The 16,419-nt window shown below is 44.5% G+C and overlaps 3 protein-coding genes across 3 annotated transcripts in view; 1 reads left to right on the forward strand and 2 right to left on the reverse strand.

Annotated features, from left to right (window-relative positions):
- zpr1 (ZPR1 zinc finger) overlaps positions 1 to 9,831 on the forward strand; it is a 38,524-nt gene extending 28,693 nt beyond the window's left edge. The window contains exons 9-14 of the mRNA XM_072593514.1: positions 2,095 to 2,165; positions 3,204 to 3,293; positions 4,917 to 5,027; positions 5,740 to 5,829; positions 7,702 to 7,767; positions 8,361 to 9,831. Coding sequence (XP_072449615.1) covers positions 2,095 to 2,165; positions 3,204 to 3,293; positions 4,917 to 5,027; positions 5,740 to 5,829; positions 7,702 to 7,767; positions 8,361 to 8,492 — 560 coding nt within the window. The 3' untranslated portion in view covers positions 8,493 to 9,831. The remainder of the gene's footprint in view (positions 1 to 2,094; positions 2,166 to 3,203; positions 3,294 to 4,916; positions 5,028 to 5,739; positions 5,830 to 7,701; positions 7,768 to 8,360) is intronic.
- The window catches only part of LOC140494261 (uncharacterized), a 56,571-nt gene extending 40,860 nt beyond the window's left edge, over positions 1 to 15,711 (reverse strand). Inside the window, exons 1-2 of the mRNA XM_072593527.1 lie at positions 15,187 to 15,711; positions 9,825 to 9,892 (exon numbers count right to left, since the gene is read on the reverse strand). The gene's annotated coding sequence lies outside the window, so the exon portion shown is untranslated. The remainder of the gene's footprint in view (positions 1 to 9,824; positions 9,893 to 15,186) is intronic.
- Positions 11,095 to 14,470, reverse strand: LOC140494265 (uncharacterized). The gene is made up of 2 exons (XM_072593534.1): positions 14,355 to 14,470; positions 11,095 to 13,953 (listed from the first exon to the last, which is right to left on the reverse strand). The coding sequence occupies exon 2, from the start codon at positions 13,737 to 13,739 to the stop codon at positions 13,014 to 13,016; it is 726 nt and encodes a 241-aa protein (XP_072449635.1). The 5' UTR covers positions 13,740 to 13,953; positions 14,355 to 14,470; the 3' UTR covers positions 11,095 to 13,013.
- Positions 15,712 to 16,419: the final 708 nt, after the last annotated feature.

Consider the following 16,419-nt stretch of genomic DNA (forward strand, 5'->3'; position numbering starts at 1 on the left):
ATAAATGACTTGGTTGAGGGGATAGAAGAGTGGATTAGTAAGTTTGCCGATGACACAAAGGTCAGTGAAGTGGTGTTGTAGATAGCCCGCAACAGCCCTCGACAGTACGACAAGACATTGATAGGATGAAGAGCTGAGCTGAGAAGTGGCAGATGGAGTTCAACCTGGATAAATGTAAAGTGACTTTGGAAGGTCGAATTTGAATGCTGAATACAGGATTAAAGACAGGATTCTTGGTCGTGGAGGAACAGCGGGACCTTTGGGTCCACATACATAGATCCCCCAAAGTTGCCACCCAAGTTGATTGCGTTGTTAAGAAGGCGTATGGTGTTTTGGCTCTCTTTGACAGGGGGATTGAGTTTAAGAGCTGCAAGGTTATGCTGTAGCTCTCTTAAACCCTGGTGAGACCACACTTGTAATACTGTGTCCAGTTCTGGTCGCCTCGTTGTAGGAAAGATGTTGAATGTGCTCGGGCTTTTCACACTGGAGAGAAGAAAGAAGAGAGGTAACTTGATAGAGGTGTACAAGGTAATGAGAGGCATAGATAGAGTAGATAGCCAGTGACTGTTCCCCAGGGCAGAAATAGCTGTCACAGAGGTCATAATGTTAAGGTGATTGGAGGAAGGTATAGGGGAGATGTCAGAGAGTGGTGGGTGCATGCACTGTACTGCCAGCAGTGGTGGTAGAGTTCGAGACATTAGAGACATTTCAGTGACTGCTGGACAAGCACATGGATGGTAGTAAACTGAGGGGTGTGTAGGTTAGATTGATGTTAGATTAAGATAAATGGGCCTAACATCATGGGCCTAAGGGTTTACTATTCAATGTTCTAACAAAAACATTCAGGTTAAAACCCATAGGAATTCACTACTCTATAGTATCCTTTTCCCTTATGAAACACCTCACATCATTTCAGTCAAAATAAAACAATCTTGGTAGAATGGGGCAACTTTATAGAAATTGCAGTCATATTTAGAAATGTCATTCTGGAGCTGCACACAGTCAGTCAGTGTTTTAAAGTGAGCAGTTACATTGCTGTTTCAGAGAATGGATGACTATCGAAATAGTTTGAGGAGAAAGTGAGGACTGCAGATGCTGGAGATCAGAGCTGAAAATGTGTTGCTGGAAAAGTGCAGCAGGTCAGGCAGCATCCAAGGAGCAAGAGAATCGACGTTTCAGGCATGAGCCCTTCTTCAGGAATGAGGAAAGTGTGTCAAGCAGGCTAAGATAAAAGGTAGGGAGGAGGGACTTGGAGGAGGGGCATTGGGAATGCGATAGGTGGAGGGAACTCTAGGTGAGGGTTCCAGGGATTTGACTAAGCACCACCTTCCTAACCTGCAATCTTCTTCTTGACCTCTCCGCCCCCACCCCACTCCAGCCTATCACCCTCACCTTGACCTCCTTTACACCTATCGCATTCCCAACGCCCCTCCCCCAAGTCCCTCCTCCCTACCTTTTATCTTAGCCTGCTGGACACACTTTCCTCATTCATGAAGAAGGGCTGATGCCCGAAACGTCGATTCTCCTGTTCCTTGGATGCTGCCTGACCTGCTGCGCTTTTTCAGTATCGAAATAGTTTCTCTAACTTGCAGTTTCCACTCTTGGCCTGTTTAGTTAAGCCTAATGACCCCTTTGGTTTTGGATGATATGGGGTTTATTACTCATTGACTCATCACATTGTACTTTTTTTTTGAGGTTTTTTGAAGCAGTGTGAGAAATGGTTTGGATAACTGCTTAACTGGTTATGAAAGGAATTATTTGCATCATGACCATGAATGGCCTTCAGTAAAAGCAATGTAGCAGGGTTTCCCTATTCAAATGTTTGCTATTCAGGGGTTGTTTTGCTCAGTCATTGGTTGTCCTTGAATTTCATGTCGGATTCCCTGTGGGATTAGAATATAAGCATGCATCTGGCAAGAATTAACATTACTCTCTCAAATCCATTCTTTTTAATTTCTTTCTTTTGTTGTCAAAATGTATCCATAGCATAGACAATGGTGGTGTGCTCACTTCCCCTTAGAGCCACCCTGTTCTGGGTTTGCAATCACTTCCTGTTAAGCGGTGCCAGTGTTTCCCTTCATCAAAAATTCCTAGAGATCCCCCACTTTAAGGAGGTGATCATTATGGCAACAAACTGTGGAGCTTGTGGACACAGGACCAATGAGGTAACTCTCTCAAATGTTCCAACTTTCTAATTTATCACATGGTGGGGAAGGGAGTGCCTTTGGGTTGTGGGAAGAAGACTGAAATATGGACACTGGCATTGTGAAAAATAATTTTGCCTCTCCCATTCTTTTGTGGGAATTGAGTCTTCATTGGGTTTATCTGCACTAAGCCCTCATCATTATGAACAGGATAATCTGATGACCTTGGTCCATGACTCCTGACAATGCTAGACTAGAATGACATCAGACTAGCCTGGGTGACGGTCTCCCAACCACTGTCATTAACTGTCTCTCCGAAGGCACCCAGAGTGTGCAAGTTAACTGTGGAGAGTTTCAGGTTTATACATTCACAGTGGCCCTGTTAATCATGTAACAGCAACACAGCCCTCTGCCTTCCCTACACTCGATCTGTCAGTCACTCAGGTATTGCTCTTGCAAAAGGAATTCCTTACCTGCTGCTGTGTATTATAGCAAAACCAGTCAAGATTTGACTGTGAATAGAAATCATGCAGTAGGATAAACTGATACTTGAGCAAAAGTTCTGAATAAAAGTTTGTGTTTGTTCCTGCGGGCCAGAGCACTCCCAAACCCTCCTGTGCTGAGCTCATTCCATTCAGAATGAAGCAGCAGTACTAAAGTTGTCCCATTTATACTGTTGGGCTCAAGAAAAAGGACTAGCTCCTGCTCCTTATTTTGTGACTTAAGTTGCAAAGTCTGAGAAACAATAAAAGACTTGCATTTATATTGTGCCTTTCACACCTACCAGATATCAGAAGTGCTTTCCAGGTAATGAAGTATTTATGCTGGGAAGCCTCTGTTGTAATGCAGAAATGAACTATTGTCTGACTGATGTGCACCATGGTTAAACAGCTCCAAGATGAAGAAAGAGTTATTGGGTCAAGTATAAGAGTTCAGATGTTGTGGCACCTTTATAAGGAGTCTGTATGGGAAGGTGGCAGAGGTGATGGTAAGCAGAGAGAAAAAGGACAGGTGGAATTTTATGATATTACTTGTTTCTTTTGTATTTTGCAATTTCAGGTGAAGTCGGGAGGTGCCACAGAGCCTCTGGGCACTAAAATCACACTGCGAATTACAGATCCTTCTGACATGACCAGAGACCTGCTGAAGGTACAGCATTGCTTCATGGTGACAGTTTTCAGCAGTGTAATCTGATGGATAAGCTTTGTAATGTGTTTTGCTATTGATCTCTTTACATCTGGTAAATGAACCTGTTGAATTACGAATAATCAAAACTTTGCAAACAGGGCATTTTTTTTTTGTTTATGGGACGTGGATGTGCTTGCAAGATCAGCATTTATTGCCCTGGAGTAGATGGTGATGAGCTGCCTTCTTGAAACTCTGCAGTCCACATGGTGTGGGGTCGCCCACTATGCTGATAGGGAGGGAGTTGCAGAATTTCAATCCAATGACAGAAGGATTGGTGATATATTGGATGGTGAGTGATTTGGAGGAAAGCTTGCAGGTGGTGGTGTTCCATTGTATTTGCTACCCTTGTTCTTCTACCTCGTAAAATCATGGATTTAGAAGATTATGTTGAAGGAGGCGTGACTGACCGATTGTTGCAGTGCATCTTGTAGCTGGTAGATGCTGCTGTCATTACGTTGGTGATGGAGGGAGTGAGTGTTGAAAGTGATGGATGTGGTGCCAGTCAAACAGGCTGCTTCATTCTGCTGATGTCAAACTTCTTGGAGTGCACACATCCATGCAAACAGGGAGTATCCTATCACCCCATTGATTTGCACCTTATAGATGTTGGACAATCTTTGGGGAGTCGGGAAGTGAGTTACTCACTGCAAGATTCCCAGCCTCTGACTTGCTGTTACAGCTGCAGTATTTATATGGCTAGTTCAGTTTCTGGTCAATGGTAATCCCCAGATGTTAGTAATGAGGGAGTCAGTGATGGTAAATTCATTGAAGTCAGAGGATGAGGATTAGATTATTTCTTGTTGGAGATGGTCGTTGCCTTGTACTTGTGTGTTGTTACTTGCTACTTATCAGACCAAGTCTGGATATAGTTCGGGTCATTGTGCATATGGACAAGCAAATGCTGCTGAACATTCTTCAGTGATGAGTGAACATTCCCAATTTTGACCTTATGATAGAGGGAAGGTCATTGAAGCAGTGGAAGATGATTGGGCCAAGGACACTACCCTGAGGAACTCCTGCAGAGATGTTCTGGAGCTGAGATGATTGATCTACAATAACCACAACCATCTTCCTTTGTGCTAGGTTTGTCCCAACCAGTGAAATGCTTTTTTTCCTTGATTACCATTAACTCCAATTTTTCTAGGACGATTTGATGGCACACTCAGTCAAATGCAGCCTTGATGTCTTTGACCTCTGACCTCATTTCTGGAATTCAGCTCTTTTGTCCATGTTTGAGCCAAAGTTGTAATGTGCTGAGGCACTGGGGGAACTCAAACTGGACGTTACTGAAAAGCTTATTGCTGAGCAGGTGCTGCCTGATAGTACTGTTGATACCTTCCATCACTTTTTACTGACGATCAAGAGTAGACTGGGGCAGTGCTTATTAGCTTGTTTTGGATTTGTCTTAATTTTTGTGGACAGGACATACCTGAGTAATTTTCCACATAACCAGGTAGATGTGTGTGTTGTTATTGTACTGGACAACTTGGCTTGGGGTATGACCTGACATGGTTCATAAATGAGTTGTGTTTTTACTGGGTGTAACAGAACAATTTGCAATTCTGTCCTTTTTACCTTTTGCAGTCTGAAACCTGCACCGTCTCTATTCCAGAGCTGGAATTTCAGCTTGGAATGGGCATTCTTGGAGGAAAGTTCACCACTTTGGAAGGGTTGCTGACAGATATGAAAGAATTGGTGAGAAATGTTTATTCTTCTAAATTTTATTAATACTCTGTAGCCTGAAATGCTGGGAACAATGACAGATGTTTGTGATACTTTCAACTGTGTCTAGGGGCAATGAAAGTAGAGAGCTGGTGCTCATTCTTACTCTTGCCTTTGCCTCTGCTCAATCCCACAGGGAAACCATGCTATCACATAAAAAACATTGAAGGGTGAATGGGAAACAGCAGCAAAAATTGTGGGTTGTGTTTTTGGGAAGTATTAGGAATAAGCAAGTAATTCTCTTGTTCAAAATGTACCAACTCTGCTATCAGGAATGCTTGTAAAACATGTTTGACTTCGAGAAGTGGCTGTTTCTTCTCTCTGCATTCAGTTTTTGAATTGCATTTTTGCCCCATTTACAGATCTTTTGCATAGTTCTGGTTAATAAATTTTAGTTTGTGCTGACGCAAAGATTCAGTCACAAAACATGTTACTCCACGTTTGGGACTATTCTAAAGCTGCACAGAGTTAAAGGGCTGTAGGCAATTTGCACATCTCATCTGAATGCTGTAACAGATCTTTAATGTTGATCCTGCGTGGTTTACAACACAATGGAAAAGCAATGCAGATTGTTTCTGACATTGTGCCAATCTTGGCTGTTAATGCTGAACTCCAACTTAGTTGTTGCTCTGAAGATTTGAAAACTGGCCTATGGGATATCTCACTGTTTATTTTTTATTTGTAGATTATGGCAAAGAATCCATTTTTTGCTGGGGACAGCTCTGCTCCTGAAAAATCTGGAAAGCTCAGAGAATTTGGGCAGAAGTTGGATGAGGTAAAAAAGTATTATGGGTGAATTTTGTATATAAAAATCTTGAGTTCATCGTCAGATGAACTAATGAAGTGATCCTCCAGTTCTGACTGGTTGAAGTATGCATCAGACTAGTTTCACAATCATAGAATCCCAACAATGTGGGACCCGGCCATTCAGCCCATAGAGTCCACACCGACCTTCCAAAGAGAACTCTACCAGACCCACCCCCTACCCTATAACCCTGCATTTCCCATGGCTAATCCACCTAACCTGCACATCTTTGGACTGTGGAGAGGAAATTGGAGCACTTAGAGGAAACCCACACTGACACAGAGAATGTGCAAACTCCACACAAACAGCCACCCAAGGTTGGAATCAAACATGGGTCCCTGGTGCTGAGAGGCAGCGGTGCTAACCACTGAGCCACCTTACATGCCCAAGGTGCGAATTGCACTTGAGCCACATTGGAGTTGAGGCTATAATTCCTGATCTGGAGTCAGGCATATTATCCATTGCGCCTGTGGCCCAGTGCTTAATGGTCCTGTTGCAGCTCACCCTGTACAAGTGAATCCTGTTGGCACTGAGCAGTGACTGGAAGCTGAACCAGATTCAAAACCAATTACTATTTTAAAATAAACCTCATGCTTTACTGTAGTGACCTTGAGCTTGCACCTTTCTCCATGGTTGAACTTTATGTAAATATTGTTCCAGTTCTCATGTTTGCAGGACTTGCTGTTCCACTGTAAAATGCAGTGAAGTAAGGAATTGATTGTGTTCAGGGAGTCTGTTTAGGGTATGGTTGGCTCTTTGGATGTTGACAATCAGAATAAAACGGCTGACGGTGAATAAGTCTTTGTAGACTAACAGAACGTGGAGTGATTCACAGGCAGAGAACACTGTTCTAATCTTCTATATCGCTGAAAGCATAGTGGACAGTTTTATCATTCATTGTCTCTCCTTTCCATGTATATACTCCATCCACTATGAGTGGGTATGGAATTAGGTGTACTGTTTGACCACTGGCACACTTTTTGGTATTTAGTTTATGGATTTTATTCCCATTTTTTTCTGTGGAACACTAGGACTGTTGAAGTCAGATTGTATTGTTCTATAGCTCATAGTGCAACAAAAAAGACTTAAATTTCTAACTCTTGCTTTCAAAATCCTATTTACCTATCTTTGTGATCTCCAAAAGTACCACAACCCTCCAATGTCTCTTGGCTCCTCTAATTCTGGTCTCTTGAGCATCTTCAAATTTTATCACTCCACCATTGGTAAAAACACATTTAGTTGCTAAGGCCCTAAGCTCTGGAATTCCTTACCCCAACCTTTACAACTCCACATTTTCCTCTTTTTAAAATGCTCCCTAAAAGACATCTCTTGGTTACCTGTCTTAGTGTCTTATGTTGCTTGTTACCAAATTGTTTGACTTTGCTGCTGTGAAGGTCATTGGGATATTTTACTTGGTTGCTTTATTAATGGTATTTTTAGAAGCAGCTACAGCGTTTACTGGTGTAAATACAATACAGGTAGTTCTTCTACAACCCATTTTGTCAGCATGAATTGGCTATAACACGACTGATGAATCGTGGACATTGTTTGCATAACACAAACTTCCTGCTGAATGGTTATATCGGGTTTTCCATAGCGCGATCTTTTACAGCGGTTTCTCATAGTGCGAGGTTGCAGAGGAACACAACTATTGCATTATAACAGAACAACCTGTACTGAGAGCAGCTCCTACACTGTGTGTGGCACCTTGTCAGGTGAGCTACAACAGTGGCTGAGATTCCTCAAACCTGTGCAGCTTAACTTTCAACTATTTGTGTTTTTCTGTGCTTTAGCTGAACTCTCTTTTCAAAATTGAATTTAATTGTTTATTTTTTCCTTCAGATTATTGCGGGTAGGAGAGAAGCTCATATCATTCTTAAAGACTCAGCAGGAAACAGTTATCTCCAGGCAAGTGCTGCTGGAATAGCTTCACCTATTTAAACTCTCAGGATGGGGGGACAACCTCTCATGTACTGCAGGCTGTGTCCAAAAAAGCAACTTCAAATGAACTGAACATACAGTTTGATTGCCTGCCCATCCCCCCCAAAGAAAACCCAGGAACATCCCCATGGATGAGATAATCCGTTGTTCCCAGAACATGGAATCAAAATGGCATTTGCACAGCTGGTGTTGAAGCAGTTTCAGAGACTGCTGACTGCTTTTGTCCTGGTTGTATCTCTACACTGAGGTTTCATGTCCCTTTGTTTAGAATGAATATCAAATGACTGGTCACTTGCAAGCTCCAAAGCCTTTTAACTGACAGATCCAGATTAATTCATGTTATCCCAACCCTTCTTCATTTTGAATTGTCTTCAGTCAGTGACTGCAATAAGAAAAAGGAGATTCCATAAATATATTGTAGTGACAACTTGAACTGTTTTTAATTTGGAAAGTATTGTAAACACAGAGACAATGTACAAGGTGCAATATGGAGCTTGGGATTTAATAATTATTATTGGGCTGCATTCCTAACTCATTTGCTTGTTTTCCTGTCTTTCTAGAATTTATATGCCCCAGATCCTGATCCAGAAATGAAGATTGAAAAGTATGAGCGCACATTTGAAGATAACGAGGAACTTGGTTTGAATGACATGAAGACTGAAAATTATCAGGAGCAAGAAATAGATAAATAAAACAGAGAGCATGGGTTCAGTCAGGACGGGGATAGCTTGTCTGATGCCTTGGTGTACCATCTGAAATGTTGAAATAGATATTCATCAAAGGAAAGGTGATCTCAAAAGCGTTGATCATTGAAGTGTTTGTAATAGAATGTGATGTGGATGTGAGTACATTTTGTACAATTCACAGATCCTGAATATTATTTTGCCAGTTGATTCAAAGTGAAAGAAGTTGCTGGATTTATTGCTGCCTTTATTATGGGCTCTTCCAACCATCCAAGGTGGGAGCAAATATCCACACAGCCTTCAATTGGGTCTTCCTGATTAAACTGAAATGAGGATAAATGGCAGATGAGAGCTTAACTCACCACTCGATGCACTCATTTGATGCTTGAATCTAATATTTTGTTACTAACTCATTCTGACTTCATATAAAAAAAATTATGCAGAAAGTCATTTGCTTCTGATTGCAGTACATGTTGGATTCACAAGTCTGACCAGGTAGATGCTATCAGTTAAACTAATGCACCAAATGCAGCTTTCCATTATCTCTTTTGTATTGTGGTTCAATATTTTGGGTTGTACAATCTGGAGGTGACCAAACTACAAGTAGTCAATCAATCAGGAAACAGTATTGCCCAATATATATTGTATAATTGTTCCATACAATTCCACACATTTAATTGATGGTCCGAATGAGGTGATGGATTTGATGCTTGAATTGACTGGTGATTGTACAATCTGAGAAGCTGTTCCTATGTGCTGCAAGACTATGACTCATTAAGTCTGTGGGATCAATGTAGCTTGAAAAGTTGGCTGCACGTTTTGAGTACCTTCCAGGATGTTGTATGTTCGTAGAATTGTTTTAAGCAGAATTGCATTTTGTAACCACCAAATCCATCATTCTATTTCACAACCCTAATCTCAGATAACATTCTGAAGCTTTCAACCATGAACTTACTATTTTTCTAACAAGCGTAAAAACATTGAGAAATTGGTATTATTCCAAATAATTTGCTAATTGCTTGCGTAACCAAAATGGTTGGGTGTTTATGTTGGTGATTGAGCATACATTCATATTCTCTGTTGTTGATAATGGAGTGGAATCCTACATTTCTTTGAAGTAAAAGCAAAATACTGAGAACCAAAAATAATGTTTTGGAAATACTCCAGTTGGATAACAACTGGAGAATTTAAACTGACAACACTTTCCCTGTCCAGAGATGTTGCCTAATTTGAGTATTCCTAGCATTTTCTGTTGTTCTCTTTTTCGGTATCCCTGGTAAGATTCAGAGTAATGGAATCTTCAATCCTGGTACAGTATATTTAATAAATATATTGACAGACCTTGTAACTTGCAGTTGTCTTGCTTTTTCTCAATTTCTGGCATTGAAGGTTATGTCCTTATGCACAACCTAAAAGGAAAGTACGTGTTCATTGTAATGCAAGTACACTGCATTCAAAGGAAAGACAAAACAACTTTGAGGAAGCAGAGTGCTTTACTGAAGTCTCATCGGGGTTTATATGAAGTTGTTGATCAGTTTTGGAATGCCTATATTTTATACATTCCCTTCCTACCCCACACTGCTTCATAATCTGCAGGAAGAGGCAAAAGATAAAGTTCAATTGGAGAAACTTTCTCCAATTCCTTTAAGTGATCAACCAAGTCGCAATGTGTGAACTGACTGGAGGCTGTCACACTCTTGCCCTCCATAGAAAGGTATCAGCCATTCTTGTCGTCTTACTTCCTTGGTGAATGTTTGACAATGCCTAAAACTATTTGTAGCAATGACAACTTGAAATGTCCCATTTTATTTGAAAGAGACTGAAAAGATCAATATATAATAAAATGTTGGGTTTGGAAAATTTAAATTTTCTTTAAAGATCAAAAGAACTGCAGATGCTGAAAATCAGTAAAAAAATCAGAAGTTGCTAGAAAAGCTCATCAGGTTTGGCAGCATCTGAGGAAGTATCACCGGATTGGAAATGTTAACTGATTTTTCTTCACAGATACAGCCAGACCTGCTGCGCTTTTCCAGCAAAAACAACATTTTTGTAATTGAAACTAACCTCATATCTACTATTTTGAAACTTTGCCACCTGCACATCCACTAATATCATTTATTGTATCCGTTGCTCCCGATGTGGTCTCCTCTACATTGGGGAGACTGGGCGCCTCCTAGCAGAGCGCTTTAGGGAACATCTCCAAGACACCCGCACCAATCAACCACACCGCCCCGTGGCCCAACATTTCAACTCCCCTCCCACTCTGCCGAGGACATGGAGGTCCTGGGCGTCCTTCACCGCCACTCCCTCACCACCAGACGCCTGGAGGAAGAACGCCTCATCTTCCGCCTCGGAACACTTCAACCCCAGGGCATCAGTGTGGACTTCAACAGCTTCCTCATTTCCCCTTCCCCCACCTCATCCTAGTTCCAAACTTCCAGCTCAGTAACTGTCTCCATGACTTGTCCGGACTTGTCCTACCTGCCTATCTCCTTTTCCACCTATCCACTCCACCCTCTCCTCCTTGAACAATCACCTTCATCTCCTCCCCCACTCACCCATTGTACTCTATGCTACTTTCTCCCCACCCCCCACCCTCCTCTAGCTTATCTCTCCACGCTTCAGGCTCACTGCCTTTATTCCTGATGAAGGGCTTTTGCCCGAAACGTCGATTTTACTGCTCGTTGGATGCTGCCTGAACTGCTGTGCTCTTCCAGCACCACTAATCCAGTACAGGAGTTGGGAGGTCATGTTGTGGCTGTACAGGACATTGATTAGGCCACTGTTGAAATATTGCATGTAATTCTGATCTCCTTCCTATCGGAAAGATGTTGTGAAACTTGAAAGAGTTCAGAAAAACTTTCCAACCCTGGCAACATCCTTGTAGGATTAGAGTTATAGGGAGATGCTTTACAGGCTGGGGCTATTTTCTCTGGAGCGTCGGAAGCTGAGGGGTGACCTTTATAGAGGTTTACAAAATTGAGGGGCATGGATAGGGTAAATAGGCAAGTCTTTTTCTTGGGGTCGGGGAGTCCAGAACTAATGGGCATAGGTTTAGGGTGAGAGGGGAAAGATATAAAAGAGACCTAAGGGGCAACCTTTTCACGCAGAGGATGTTACATGTATGGAATGAGCTGCCAGAGGAAGTGGTGGAGTCTGGTACAATTGCAACATTTAAGAGGCATTTGGATGGGTATCTGAATAGGAAGGGTTTGGAGGGATATGGGCCGGTGGGACTAGATTGGGTTGGGCCGAAGGGTCTGTTTCCATGCTGTACATCTCCATGACTATGACTTTATAGTGAGTTAATTACCTTTGAAAAGTAGAAGCAACAACTGAAACATAATATACTGATTTGATGTTGGTTGCAGAAAATTATCCCTTATCTTTGGCTAAATGCAATGTTTTTACATCTAGTTAGGTGGGTGTATGAAAATTTGGGAAAGATACACAAAATAAAATTGATATACTTAATTTATTCCAGTCCCGTGAAGAGAAATAGCACAGAAAGTATGCTAACTCTCAATGATACGTTGGGCAACGCTGTAATAAATTCAACTACTCTATTTTGAAGCAGGCTAGCTGATATACTTGCTTTTCTATGTAGCCTGGACTCAAGCATGTACCTTGTACAATTAACCTTTCTCTGTGCATTCTGGGCTAGACCCCAGAATCCTGCACTGTGATGACATAAGTTCTTTAATGGGAAATGCTTATGTGGACAATCAAAAAACATATCCTCCACTTCGCAAGCTATTTTGCTCACATCTCTAATTTTCACTTGTTACTTCTTGCAAACTCCTCCATTATATGTTTTTTCTAAAACATGCTATAATTTACCATGCAAAAGAAAATGGCACATAGTTACACTAACACGTGAAACTCGACATCGTGAAGAATGTGAACTCCTGGTAAGAGCTATCATGGGAAATGGTAGCACTTGCACATTTACACTGGAAATTCTAAAGTGCTCCAAATAGACTCAATCACCGGTCTCCTTTTTCCATCTGCTATTGCTCAATGTAGCTATGGTATTCATGGCAGCAATGGCAAAATTTGTTGATTTGATAACCTTTGTTTGGATGGTGTCTCTTTCCTTTGTCCAAGTTGTGAGTTTAAGCCTGACCCAATGACCTGAGCTTAAAAAGCAAGGCTGACACTCAACTGCAGCAGGAGAAAGTGTGGACTGCAGATGCTGGAGTTCAGAGATGAAAAGTGTGGTGCTGGAAAAGCACAGCAGGACAGGCAACATCCGAGGATCAATACAGTCAATGTTTCAGGCATAAGCCCTTCATCAGGAATGTGGAGTGGGCGAAAGGGGGCTTACAGATGAATGGGAGGGTGGGGTTGGGAAGAAGGCAGCTGGCAAGGCAAGAGGTAGCAGCAGATGGGGGGTAATGCATTGTGATAGGGTGGAGTGGATAGAACAGTTCAAGAGGGCACTACATTAGGGAGACAGGACACCAACTTGTGGAACGTTTCAGGGAACATCACTGGTGGACACACATCAAACAACTGTTGTGGTTCTGTTCACCGAGCTGGGAATTTGTGTTGCAGACGTTTTGTCCCCTGTCTAGGTGACATCCTCAGAGCCTGGGAGCCTCCTGTGAATTCTGCTATGAGTCCAGAGATGGGTGAGCCCATGGGTGTGCCATTGATTTGTTCATATATTTGGTTGTTGAATGCGAAGTGTGTTGTGAGGCACAGGTCCAGTAGTTTGAGTATGCCGTCTTTGTTGATAGGTTCCCCGTCTTGTTGTCTGTTCTGTATGTCCAGCAGGTTGGCTATTGTTTCTCTGCCTGGGTTTTGTCGATAGAGGTGAACAGTACCTTTACATCGAGTGAGACCGTAGTTTCTTCTTTGTCTATGTGTATATTTCTGATGATGTCCAAGAATTCCTGTGTTGACTGTATACAGCGTCAGGATCTGCTGATTAGGGTGTTTCAGTTTCTGTTGTTCTTTAGCCAGTTTGTGTGATGGTATCCCTGGTAGCGATACGATGGGTCTGAGTGGGATGTCTGGTTTGTGCACTTTAGGTAGTCCATAGAATCTCGGGGTGTTGTTGCTTTCAGGTTTCATTCTCTGTAGGTCAAACCTGGTTATCTGTCCGTTTTTTTGCAGGTTCCTCAGTGTGTTGTTTATCCTATTGGTGAGCTGTGGGGTGGGGTCAAACTCCCTTTTTTGGTAGGTGTTGGTATCTGCAAGTAGTTGTTGCATTTTCTGGATGTAGTCTGCTTTGTCCAGGATGACTGTCATTCTGCCTTTGTCTGCTGGTAGTATGATTATGTTCTCATCATTTCTTAGTGTTTTTAGTGCTTCCCTCTCCTTGGTGTTGAGGTTGTGTGTTTGTCTTTTCCTTGTTATCAGGGGTACGATACTTTGTCTCACTGTTTGTTGTGTCTCTTCTGTCAGTCCATTGTTTCTGAGTGTGCATTCTAGTGCTGCTAGGAAGTCTGTTGTCTTGGTGTCCCTGTGGTCATAGGGGTAAAAACAATGACTGCAGATGCTGGAAACCAGATTCTGGATTAGTGGTGCTGGAAGAGCACAGCAGTTCAAGCAGCATCCAAGGAGCTTCGAAAACGACGTTTCGGGCAAAAGCCCTTCATCAGGAATAAAAGCAGTGAGCCTGATGCGTGGAGAGATAAGCTAGACGAGGGTGGGGGTGGGGAGAGAGTAGCATAGAGTACAATGGGTGAGTGGGGGAGGGGATGAAGGTGATAGGTTAGGGGGGAAGAGGGTGGAGTGGATAGGTGGAAAAGAAGATAGGCAGGTTGGATAAGTCCGGACAAGTCATGGGGACAGTGCTGAGCTGGAAGTTTGGAACTAGGGTGAGGTGGGGGAAGGGGAAATGAGGAAACTGTTGAAGTCTACCTTGATGCCCTGGGGTTGAAGTGTTCCGAGGCGGAAGATGAGGCGTTCTTCCTCCAGGCGTCTGGTGGTGAGGGAGTGGTGTCCCTGTGGTTATAGTTGAGTCCCGTGGCCAGTATTCACAGGAGGCTCCCTTAGGATGTTACCTAGACAGGGGAACGAAATGTCTGCAACACAAATTCCCAGCTCGGTGAACAGAACCACAACAACGAGCACCCAAGCTACAAATCTTCGAACACACCAAACAACCTCACCGTCCTGTGGCTGACCACTTCAACTCCCCCTTCTAATCTGCCAAGGAGATGCAAGTTCAAGGCTGCCTCCACTGCCAAATCCAAACCACCTGACTCCTGGACGAAGAACATCTCATCTTCCATCATGGGAGCCTTCAACCACATGGCATCAACGTTGCCTTCACTAGTTTCCAAATCTCCCTAGTTCCTACCTCATCCAAGATCCAACTGTACAATCTGTCCATCTTTCTTCCTATCTGACCTATCACTACCACCCCCCTGCCTACCTAGCTACCTCCACCCACTCCCCTATTTATCTCTCAGCCCTCTTTTCCCCAAATTGTTGATCAAGGACTTCTGCCCAAATGTTTAACTGTTGTGCTCCTGGGGTGATGCCTGACTTGCTGTGCTTTTCCAGCCCCACATGTTTTGACTTGAGTGCACTACCACAGGCGTGCCCGCTAGCTAATTGATTCATTGTTGATGTGTGAGTGTGGTGCTGATCAGGGACTGAGATAAAGTTACAAATGATGCTGATCTATAACGTCTCTTCTGGCACCTTGTGGCACGGTGGTGGTGTCCATACCTCTAGTATTACTTACCCTGACATTAGGAGGAAGTGAGGAGTGCAGATGGGGATCAGAGTGGACCGTGTGGTGATGGAAAAGCCCAGCAGGTCAGGCAGCATCCCAGGAGCAGGAGAATCGACGTTTCAGGCATAAGCCCCTCTTCAGGAATGAGGCTCCTACTTCGTGATGAAGGGTTTATGTCCGAAACGTCGATGCCCCTTACCCTGAAGGTGTTATGAATTAATAAAATGGCTAAAAGTAATTCTCCTGCTGATGTCCCAGTTTATGAACGCCCCATTTTGAGTTTTTCAATCTGCTCAGTTTGTCTTCCTTTACTGGCTGGAGTCTGCCTCAGTGTTGGAGACAGACGGTGATTGATTCTACAAAGTGCGCTATATAAATGCAGTTGAACATAGTAAACGGATAACCCCATCGATCCCAGGGTCTCTCTGATCACCCGCGGAAGGTCTCCATGGACAGGGACGTATCCCTCACAACAACATTCCCGATGTGGAGGAGCCGCTGTTATTGTTATAATTTAAACACAGAGCGGGACACGGCGGCCATTACACCAGCAGCAGCTTCGTCACGGCGGAGGGGGCGGGGCCTGAGGCAGCAAGATGGCGGCGGCCTGAGGGGGAGGGGCCGGCCGTGCCTGAGGGGGCGGGGCCAGCCGTGCCTGAGGGGGAGGGGCCGGCAGAGCCTGAGGGGGCGGGGCCGGCCGTGCCTGAGGGGGAGGGGGGGCCGGCCGTGCCTGAGGGGGAGGGGCCGGCCGAGCCTGAGGGGGAGGGGCCGGCAGAGCGGGGGGGGAGGGGCGTGCGGGGCCTGAGGCAGCAAGATGGCGGCGGCGGGCCGGCAGAGCGGGGGGGAGGGGCCGGCAGAGCGGGGGGGGGAGGGGCCGGCAGAGCCTGAGGGGGAGGAGGGGCCGGCCGTGCCTGAGGGGGAGGGGCCGGCCGTGCCTGAGGGGGAGGGGCCGGCAGTGCCTGAGGGGGAGGGGCCGGCAGTGCCTGAGGGGGAGGGGCCGGCAGTGCCTGAGGGGGAGGAGGGGCCGGCAGTGCCTGAGGGGGAGGAGGGGCCGGCAGTGCCTGAGGGGGAGGGGCCGGCAGAGCCTGGTAGGGGGGGCCGGCAGAGCCTGGTGGGGGGGGGGGCCGGCCGCCTTGGGGGGGTGGGGAAGAGGGGCAGCCAGCGCGTGGGGGGGGCGGGGCCAGCAGAGCGATGGGGTGGAGGGGCCAGAAGAGCGTGGGGGGGCGGGGCCGACAGTGCCTG

The sequence above is a fragment of the Chiloscyllium punctatum genome, chromosome 23 (genome assembly GCF_047496795.1).
Source record: "Chiloscyllium punctatum isolate Juve2018m chromosome 23, sChiPun1.3, whole genome shotgun sequence".
Classification (NCBI taxonomy): Eukaryota; Metazoa; Chordata; class Chondrichthyes; order Orectolobiformes; family Hemiscylliidae; genus Chiloscyllium; species Chiloscyllium punctatum.

Bases quoted from the DNA above. Each gene is read 5' to 3' on its own strand.
- LOC140494265 (XM_072593534.1), bottom strand. From the start codon at position 13,739: ATGACAGTCATCCTGGACAAAGCAGACTACATCCAGAAAATGCAACAA.